This window comes from Poromitra crassiceps, assembly GCF_964638095.1.
Source record: "Poromitra crassiceps genome assembly, chromosome: 15".
NCBI lineage: Eukaryota > Metazoa > Chordata > Actinopteri > Beryciformes > Melamphaidae > Poromitra > Poromitra crassiceps.
The window spans coordinates 27,678,410-27,689,583 of NC_139634.1; the positions used below are offsets into that span (position 1 = coordinate 27,678,410).

General features: G+C 45.4%; 1 protein-coding gene across 1 annotated transcript in view; it reads right to left on the reverse strand.

Moving 5' to 3' along the window:
- The window catches only part of glra4a (glycine receptor, alpha 4a), a gene marked incomplete at both ends in the record, with an annotated part of 63,596 nt that extends 54,743 nt beyond the window's left edge, over positions 1 to 8,853 (reverse strand). The window contains one exon of the mRNA XM_083652440.1: positions 8,786 to 8,853. Within this exon, the coding sequence (XP_083508566.1) occupies positions 8,786 to 8,853 (68 nt within the window). The remainder of the gene's footprint in view (positions 1 to 8,785) is intronic.
- Between the last annotated feature and the right edge of the window lie 2,321 nt (positions 8,854 to 11,174).

Below are 11,174 nucleotides of genomic sequence, written 5' to 3' on the forward strand. Positions count from 1 at the left end.
ACTTAAGCTGCATTTGAACCTGTCTTGTCTTCCCTACATTTCCCACCTTCCTCACTATGTAATTAGATGAGACTTTGCCTTAGGAAAGAGCTACATCACTCGGTCTCCCTACACTACTTACGATATTCTGCTAATCTTGGATTAAGTCTAGTTACATTACAGCTCGCACACACAGAACACAAAGGATTTGTGCATGGCATGTGGTGATAAAATGGACTCAATGGTTTATTTTACCGATGGGATAACTTGGCTTTGGGCTGGCTGGATGTGTGTTGAGTGAACACACATTTGATTTGAGCCTCTGTGAATGCATGCTCTGCTGCCTCCAAGGCTGCGGCTCCTTCCATGACCAGTGGACAATGTTGCATTTCAAATGGCCTTCCAGCTGGACGCTAGCTGATTACTACAGAGCATCTCCAGAGATTAGAAGTTCGATTTCAGCTAGCAGATATGGTGTCACTCACCACGCTCACCACACACCGTTTGGTGTGGGAAGAGACAAGACAGGGAGAGAGATTATTTCTCTTCCTGGTAATATCAGGATGGGGAATTGTACTTTCGCGGCCTCGCCTGTAGCTCGGCCTCGCCTGCCCTATTGACGCATGCGGGTTTACAAAATGAACACCAGAATGCTGTCTTGATGAAGACTTATAGCGATTAAGAAGACCCTAAACTCGTTAGGAAAGTGTTTACTGAGAGGTAATAAATCAAGTGAGAAGTAGGGTCGTTTTTCCATTGTCTTCCATACAATCGGATTTATTTAATTTGCAGCCAGTGGAGTCGCCCCCTGCAGGCCATTAGAAAGAATGCAGGTTTAAGTCACTTCCGCATCGGCTTCCCTTTTCACGAACGGAGCTACCCTTTTGTTTTTACCATAGTTTCCTTATCTAAAAATCATGTGACTAGAAGCCATTTTAATTTGGAGCTCTTAAGCGTAATTTATACTCGGATGTGAAAGCCCACGCCATGCTTGTCGCAGGGCTACGCCGTGGCCGGCGTGCAGCTGTGAAGGACTGTCGGGTCGACGCAGTTGACGTGAACAGTGCAAGTACACTATAATGTAGATGGGGAGATAACAGGAAAGAGTGAAAGCTATGACCATGGGCACTACATTCTCTCCTTGGGCTAACTTCTAGTCATTGAAATCATAGTGAAATCACACAATTTACTCATTTTGCTGGGGACTTTGCCGCCGACAACGTCCCAATTCGAGGCTCACATTGAAGTGCGTTTCAGCTATTAGTGGCATCACTCAGGGCTGACGATCTGTAACCGGCCTAACGTAAATAACCGTTCACACTGACAGAGTCTCATCAGTCTCAGCATCTGAAGAGATGTAGGAAAAGGAGGTTGTTATGGGCATTTCATCTCACAGGAACAGGGAGGTGTCATTTGTGGTGTTGGGTCAAACGGGCAGAGAATCATCAGTCACATCTCTCCAGCTAGAGGTGTCAGCCAGCACTCAGGAGGCTGGCTGCCTGTTAGATGCCATCAGTAAGCTGTCACCCCCACCATATATCCAAACACACATCTAATGCCCACTGAAGCACTGGACACATTCATGTCACACACTGCTTTCTAGTCAGGATTTTGGCTGAGACTGTGTGAAGTATTTGTGCTTGTTAATCCCTCCGTTATTCAAGTTACAAATATTTGTGTGTGTCGCAGTGACTGTAAAAAGAGCCATTGAGAATGAGCACAACTAAAGTGAATCATTTTATTACCTAAAGAAAAGTAAAAACATGAATCCTTTGTTTTTATCTCGATGGAATTTCCTTTGTATCCTTTACTTTTTCTTTATATTCCACGCACGAGTCTAGCCTCGATCTTCGAGGTGGCGCTGGCTGTGGAGAGCAAACCGTCTGCTTGACTCTCGTCTCCATCTTGGCTCTCAGTATTTAGTCATTAACTCACGTGAACATCCCATCTGTCCTCCTTCCACACTTGCTTCTTCCTCAGCAGCACCCCTCATTGCTCTCCTCTGTGTATCAGCCAAGTGTGTGTGGATTTCCTGGCTTTTTGGCAACGACAAGCGAGCTCGCAAAGTGTCTGTGACAGAAGAATTCAAGGCGTCTCTATACTAGCCAATTGATGCTTTTTCTCCATTGGTGTGAACAACCCACATGTCAATTCAAAGCACATCTATTTTTGGCCACAGGTTGTTTGCCCCCCCCCCCCAAATAATCTGACATCATGTGGGCAATGGGCCTTTTTCACAGTAGCCATTTTGTGTGTAGAAGGGTAAACACAGGTAGCCTGGGTAAACCAAGCCTCCACGTGACCTCTATGTGCTATCAGTCACGAAGAAACCTACGCTACAGGCATAGCCTGTGACGTCACGTTGAAGGCTGGGTTTACCCAGGCTAAAACACAGGTGCAACCAAAACATTAATGAAGGTCCCCGCACTGGAGCGTCTACATGGATTGGAAGTTGGAAACCCTCATTCATGTTTTGGTTGCACCAGTGTTTACCCTGCCTTTTAGACACAAAATGGCTGTGAAAAATGCTGTGAAAAAGGTCAATTCGACATTTTTCTGCCCCAGTTGGATTGTGATTCATTCAAAGTGAAGGTACACAGTACTTGCAGTCCCCTTCCCTGCACGGTTTACTATCCTCCAGACATTACTTTGCTGTTACGGATGCTTCTCTACCAGTCTGCCATCCAAATTTAATTAAAAGCTATCACAGAAAAGATTGTGTCCTCTCTTAAGGACTGAGCTTTTCAAGTCTGACTTGGCTAATTAGTGTTTACTTCAGTTCACAATGTTTCCTCTGAGAATTTTTTTTCCTGCAGTTAGGTAAACGTGTGTGTGTGTGTGTGTGTGTGTGTGTGTGTGTGTGTGTGTGTGTGTGTGTGTGTGTGTGTGTGTGTGTGTGTGTGTGTGTGTGTGTGTGTGTGTGTGTGTGTGCGTGTGTGTGCGTGTGTGTTTTAGTTGAGAAGAAAACCAACATTTTGGATATAATAGTAAATAGATAGTAATTAAAACAAGCATTTAAACACATATTGGCCTAGTCAGACTCTGACTTCTTCAGAGGAAAGCCTTTCTTCTTAGAAAGTGCTAACTTCTTTTGCATTAAAATGTCCGATGCTCCAGAGTGGCTACCAATGAGTGTGCAACAGTAGAATAAGCTTCAAATCCTCGATCAATAACATTACAAGAGGAACTGTCAGAGGCATAGGAGCCTGATAGTATTTCTGTCTCCCTAGAATTAACATATAAAAGAGAACAAAGAGCGGCACAAAGAAGAAACCCCAACACAACGCAAACATCCAGCTGAAAAGGAACGTGAGCCACAGTATAATCCTCAGCAGCACTAAACTCGCCTCAATAAGAATTAGCACAGACTCTAGTTGGCAAACCATAGTTTTAGCAAAATAGGTGATTATCTAACAATGATCTAAAACAGCAACAACTGACATATTTGAAATCTAATCATGCCACTGTTACAACAACAAATATTTTATAATTTTATCACCTAATGTTTTTAACGATTTTTGATGAGTGGTCTGGAGGAAAAATCCACCCTTGGATACACTGCTAATGCTATAGAGAGGCAAAGTGGAACGTCACTTCCTGCTTCAGCACTGTACCAGAGATTTTCATCCGCCATTTATTTTCCCATAAACATTTCGTTAAATGTTTATAAAATAGTTGTACTTCGTCGAACCAAACGGTCTAACGCTATAATTGGGAGAGACCATAGAACATTTCACTCGGACCAAAACTTAAAAAAAACATATATTTTTTTTTCTTTAAACCCGCATTTCTTTTACGCTTTGGTCCCAGTGAAATGTTATGCAATCTCTCCTGTTTCTAAATATATCTGTACCGTTTGGTTTGAACCAGTAAAACTATTTTTTATACGCATTTTACGAAATGTGGATGGGAAAATAAATGGTGGATGAAAATCTCTGGTACAGTGCTGAAGCAAGAAGTAGGCGGTCACTTTGCCTCTCTATAACATAGATTATCAATCTTTGATGTTCCAACACGTTTCAGGAGGTATTTTATGATGAGGTGTTGTGTAGTTTACTTTGTTGATACCTCCTCAACCTGGTTCGTCTACTTCTACTTCAATCACTCATTTCCTGTTTCCCAGAATGCCTTTCGACAAGCCCCAGACAACGTGCATGGACAATTGACTGTATAAAAGATGGATGACCTGTCTCTCAACTACCGATATGCAAAAGTGAACACAAAATATCTTGTTTGCGAGAGCTGCCATCTGCGCCATCTGTCTGGTGGTGGGACACGACCCCTCAGTGTCCCGCTGTCTGACAAGAGGTTTGAGAGTGACTGTCAAGCTGTCAATCATGAAGTCATGCCCCCCTTTTTTATTGTCAAAAAACGACTTACTTACTACTTGGCTCACGCCCCATCTGCTAACATGGAAGGGGGTGGGTTTTATGACCTATACTGCAGCCAGCCTCCAGGGGGCGATTTAGATGTTTTGGCTTCACTTTTGGGGAGCTGTCATGATGTCCATCTTTACAGTCAATGACATGAACATATGGGCATATAAATATAACTAGCTGACCTACTAGTTTATAAACAATGGAGCTGCAATGCATTCTGGTCTATTTATTTAGGCTGCTCTAGGTGGAGAAATGGGTATCGATTGATGCCTTTTCTATAAACACTGGTCAAAATGGTGGACCTTGCTTGACACCAAGTGGTTGGCTCGTAGCTCTGTTCGTGAAGCCAATGTACTGTAGACGTATCTTGAACCTGCATTCTTTGGAAAGGCCTGCAGGGAGTGACTACACTGGCTGCAAAAAGAAGTCTGATTGTATGGAAGTCAATGGGAAAATGACGCTACTTCTCACTTGATTTATGGCCTCGGTAAACACTGTCCTAATGAGTTTATGGTCTCAATCACTAGTTTCAATCTTCTCCAATACAACACGATGTTCATTTTGTAAATTCTGCTCAGATTCTGAGTAAAATAGCCGATAAAGCAGACTATGTTTTGGGATTGACAGGTCGCCTGTCCAATCATCGCGCAGCTCGCCGATCACGGACCAATAGCCGGCCCGTTCCAGCTCTTCTCGTCCAAATTTACATCCCTTGTGGCTCGGTGAAAATGCCAACCTCCAGGCTTGAAAAACCAATGGGTGATGTTATGGTAGCTACGTGTCCATATTTATTATACGGTCTATGCTTGACACCAAAACTTGATATTTACTGTTGATGTTATAGATCACTGAAAAATGCCCTGCTATCAAACTCTATTACAGCTGCAGTGAAAATATCTCGATGTGACGTCACGTTTGGCCAGTTATCCATAGACATAGGCATAATAAAAATACAATAAACAACAAAACAACAACAAAATGGCCCCAGATATGCAAGGTACAGTACATGACCAATAGCTGTTTTGTTTTTTTGTTTTGTTTTTTACAGTGGGGTGAATTGTTCTGGTAAGCCTACTGACTGTACAGAAAAGCAATGCCATCTAGCTATATAAAACCAAATATTTTTGTTCAGGAATGAGAAACGGAGTGGCAGCATCCCTAACTCAATTTATGCATATTTCTTTTTTTGCCCATGTTCATCTCTACCAACTTCATTCATATCTCTCATTTCCGTAATTCAGCCACTGACCCACTTTCTGAAGATGTGCTGCTGGACTTGAAGCTGAGGATCAAGTTGAGTCACCATCGACTTGACTCGATGGCCCATTTCGAGTATACAGTGAGTATACAGTAGATATTTCATTCATTTCCCCTCACGCGTCCCTTCTTCTCACTCGCCCAGGCATGTGATGGGAGCAGTTGAGAGTGGAAAATACGAGGCCTCCCCCCAACTCACTCTCTCACTCACTCAACTCACCCTCTCTCACTCACTCTCTCTCACTCGCTCTCTCTCACTCCATCACACACACAGACGCTGTAGGAAGATACCCAGTAATCATGTGGACCCAGCTGCTCTGAAGCGTTGAGTGATCCTTCTCTGGTGAGTCAGAAGGAACTCTCTGACCAGAGGCGAGGAGAGCAGGGGTCCCACTCTCTGCCCTTCACCTCAACGCAATTTGCCGCACTTCACGTCCAATTCACCACAGTACAGAGATACGCATTAGACTAGATGATGTGCATAATATATATACATTTCACACGATGTGTGTATCCACTGTGGAGGCTGTCGCCTGCCGGTGGTGCCGGCATGTCATTGATTTGAGGTGAACACTACAACAGCAAATCAGCTCATTATAGAGTGAATGAAAGGCGCTCAGTGAGCGGCTTTAGCTTGTAAGTCTGTCTCGAGGAAAAAGGTGAACTTCAATCCCCCCCCAAAAAAACCTCATAGCACTGGACTCATACACAAAAGAAGGTCAGGCGTGTGGAAGGCAGAAAAGCAGAAAAAGGGCTCATTTAAAAAGTTAGAACTTGCTGAGAAAACTCCAGTCTGCGAGGTAGCAGGGCCCGCTTCAGCTTCAGGCAACCAGACTGTTTGTGAGTTGACATGCGAGTGAATCAGGCCTTCCATGTTGCAACAGTCTCTCTCTCTCTCACGCACGCACGCACGCGCCCAACCTACCCCCTCACCCACCCAGACGATGATATGAACTTTGTTACTCATTACCCTTTTCAGTCCTTGGCTCTCATTTAAATCCCCGCCTGTCCAAAAGCAGCCTGTCCAAAAGCAGCCTGTCCAGAGCAGAAGCCATCATACTGATCCAGCCTGTGCATTGCTTTTACATTACAATCAGCCCTGGAAATCTCTATAACAGAGCCTTCCCTGCCACACACCCCCACCAACCCCTCTCTATTTCATCTCCCCTTTCCCTATGTGCACCATCTCTCCCCGTCTCCCCGTGCTGCCTTCCTGTTTGCTAATCTCCCCCTGCCCCCTCCAGCTACATGAATGAATCACCCCCTCAGTTTCTCCTCCGCATCTGTCCCCTCCTCCAGCGAGGGCTGGGTATCGCCATCGCCACTGATTTCCCCAATCGATTCGATCCACAAGGTCCCGCACCCCGATTCAATTCGATTTCCGATTTTAGTCAATTCAATATTGATTTAGGAATATTTCAGTTACAATAGCAATTTTGCTTGGATAGATATCTATCCATGAAAGAGATGATCAGAGAACTAATGCTAGTTGTACAAGGAATCCTCTAACCTGGAGAATTATTAAAAAAATATTAATATTCAAATTAAGAATTGACAGTTACTGTCAATAATACTAACAGGGTTAAAGCTTCAAGCAGCCACAGGAAAAGGCATATAATACAAGATCAATCTCAGGATTGTATGAATTAATATGGGATCATTCAAATGAAGATCAATTTGATTTGTCTTTTACCCAGCCCTATACCTCTAGCCCTTAATGTGGGTTTGCTCCATCCCCCTTTCTCCCTCCACCTCTCAACACCTCCACTGCTCATTGCCTGTACCCCTTTTAACCCCATCTATCCACTTGACCCCTTCCTCCCACCTTCTCCGCCCATTATTTCCCCTTTTCCTCCTGGATCCCTTCCTTTCCTTCTCCCCCCCCCCCCCTCCTCGCTCTCTCCCTATGTGGTGACGGCTGGAGAGCAGCTCATTTCTCCGAGGAGGAGAAATTCTCCCGGCTATAAGAGCTGCTCTCCTAGCCCCTAGGTTCACAGAGTCACGGCTCTGCTCCTGGATTATGCAGATCCTAATTCCCTTCCGCTCCCACCTGAGGGTGACAGGGCATGAAATAAGGAAAATGTTCGCTGTAAAAAAAAAAAAAAGTTTTTGCCACACAGAGAGAGGGGGAAAGAGAGAACGATGGGAAGGGTGGGTACGGAGGGGGAAGAGTCTGTGTGAGAGGATGGGAAAGGAGAGAGGGGGAGCTGGGATGGGGCAGGGTCGGGACGGAGGTAGAGATCTGAGTGAGTGAGTGAGCGATGGAAGAAAAAGTGAGAGAAAGAGATGGAAGGAGGAGGGCTGAGATAAGTGAGAGAATGTGGGAGGGACAGAAAGCCAGAGAGGCAGTTGATTTTTTTTGTCTTTCTGTCCCAAAGCAGTTGATTTTTTTCTGTCTTTCTGTCCCCAAGTCTGGAGCCTGGCCCTGCTTTCCCCCAATAATTCGTCCGCGCTGCACATGTGCAATGCATAGCTTCTTGCCATTTTTGGAAACTGCAGACATTTATTATGTATGGCATCCCTCAGGTTTGGGTCAATAAGCAATGAGCGTGATGTTTCTCTTGTGTTTGTAAATTATTAGGCTAATTGCTCCTCGAGTAGCCTATCATGTGCCTTAGCCTATTAGGATATGGTATGTCACCTCAAAAAGTCACCGATACAGCCGGACCATATAAACAGGAGTTCCACAGGTATAGGCTATATTTTCGGACAACAAAAAATATATATAAAGCCACGGGGTTTGACAGACAGAGGTAGGTCATTAATTATTGCCATGCCCTTAGTTGACTTGCATGTTAAGTTTAGGCTACTTAAACTTGATCTCATTGCGAAACAGACGCGCATGGACACCTGTCAGAGATTTTTTTTTTAATATATGGGAACGAGGGATACCGTATTATACCCTACATCTCATTTCCCCCGTATTTGATCACATTTTATGACAGCAAAACGTGAAGGCACCTCCTAAAATCTTTCCGCCTCCTCCTTTGAAATTAACACACAATGGCTAATTTTCAGGGCTGCGCCGACGATTAAATCCGCCATTTAATTATGCAATATAGATAAAATGCCAAACGTGATACAACCATTAGCGTCGACTGTAACGGTCCAAAAGTTATGACAAGCAAGAGAAACAACTCGCACAAACAGAGAAATACAGCATGCCTTACCTGATAAAGCCTCCTTGGAAAAAGCAGAAAGACAAGACATACAGAATCCGAATGACCTGTGGGAGCATTATCTGGCTCAGATCTCTCTCAGTCCCGTGGAATAACTTGTAGAATAATCTCGGGAATCAGCAAATCCACTCAGCGGCTTGTGATGGGCAGGAGGAGGAAGGCATCGTCTCTCTGACTGATCCAAGCGCGTCTTTGGGGAAACTTGTTCCCCTCCCACCTACACGTCCACTCCACAGGCGCGCTCTGTGCTTCAGACGGCTGCTGCTGGACACCACTGGCCGAAAGCATGTGTGAAGGCGAGTGTGGATTTTTCTTTTTCTTTTCTTTTCTTGTTTTTCTCTGTATGAACAATTCCTCGCTCCAGCAATTAAGAATAGGCGTGGATTTAAAGGAACAGTAGCATTTGTTTTGATGGCTGCCAGATAATCGTAATTAGCTTCACTTGTGTGGGGGGAATGGAGGGAGTGCTAATTGTAGCTCGGAGGATGTGAGCTAAATAACACTCGACTGGTTGAGGGCGGTGTCGAGCCTAGTATGAGACTTCTCTATTCTTACTTGTTTCAATGAAAATTTAATGTGGGAGGAGACCATGAGGAGGGAGTGAAAGGTAGCCCATTGTCAAAGATAGAATAAAGTAAGTGTGATCAGTGTGTGTGTGTGTGTGTGTGTGTGTGTGTGTGTGTGTGTGTGTGTGTGTGGGACACAATATTTCTTTACATTTATTATAGAACTATGGTTCATGGTTAGTGCGGATCGAGATGTAAAGTCTACTCTTGTTGTCCTTTACAAAAAATATTCTTTCATAAATAACATCACAATACATCAAACAATCAAGACCACACGTGCGAGCACACACATGCACATACAACAAACATCACAACTACAATAACTACTACTACTATAACTACTGTAATATAGGCGATAATATCCTTACAGGTGGAAAGTGATAAGGAGATCATAGCCCCTCGAGTCACAATCATCAGTATATAAATGGGAGCTAGGGTTCTGTCTGTCTGTCTGTTCGTTTCTCTGTCCCACTGATGACATCTTCAGTGATGTCATAAATTCACTCAATCACACACACACACACACACACACACACACACACACACACACACAAAGTCACAAGAGATACTGAGGGAGAGGGATGGGGAGAGAGACTGAGGAGAGGGAGAGAGAGGGGGGAGAGACTGAGGGAGAGAGAGAGGCAGACATTGTGCGCGCGCCAATAGGGCAGGTAAGGCCACACAGCAGCCGAGCACAACCTCTGCCCCTCCCATCCTCCTTATATAAAAGGGAGTGGGTTCTGCAATTTTGGTCATGTTTTTGGTTGCACTCGGGCAAATGTGATATCACTGATGATGTCATAGACATTGTGACATTACTGATGATGTCATAGACATTGTGACTTCATCGTATAGGACATCATCAGTGACATCCTCTATGACATCAGTGATGTCACTCGAGCAATTGTGGTTTGTGATGTCATCAATGAGTGATGTCATCAGTGATGCAAAGTTGGGCAATTGTGCACTGCGCATGCCAATAGAGCAGGCAAGGCCAGATAGCGGCCGGGCTGCGTATGCGAGCTGTAGGGGCGGCTCGGTGAGCTGCAGGGCAGGCGTAGCGAGCCCGCGCATCAAATAAAACTGCCTTAAATTCAGAAGAATGATTCTGTCCATTACACACTAGAGTTCGCTAGTGGTCAATTTGTGGTCACCACACAGGCTCCCCCAGAATGTGCAAGTGCGTAAAACAGTAAACATATGCATGAAAAATAAGACAAATCACAGCCTGTGGGGCAAGAGGCGTACAGGACAGGCGGAACAGCACTGTCGAACAGGCGTGGGATGCTTGCAGGCGGGCAGGACCGGGAAAAGTCTGTTTGAGACATGCAGCCGCGCAATTGGTGCGTTGTGCCGCATGGCGTGGCACGCCGTCGGGCCATGGCTGTAGTGATGTTCACTGGAGCTAGAACCGTGCCGGGAGCTGTCGTCACGCAGGGGAAGTTGAAAGCATCAAACATCCCCGTCACAGATCATCAAACATCAAACATCCCCGTCACAGCGGCTGCTGCAGTGGTCGCCAAGTCGTGGTCGTTGTGGTGGAAGCTGATAATATCGAGGGTGAGGCGTCATGGCTCCCAAGGCCAAGACCAGGTCTGGCAGCCTGGCAGGGGTCTGTGTGAGACCAGGTCTGGCAGCCTGGCAGGGGTCTGTGTGAGACCAGGTCTGGCAGCCTGGCAGGGGTCTGTGTGAGACCAGGTCTGGCAGCCTGGCAGGGGTCTGTGTGAGACCAGGTCTGGCAGCCTGGCAGGGGTCTGTGTGAGACCTGCAGCCTGGCAGGGGTCTGTGTGAGACCAGGTCTGCAGCCTGGCAGG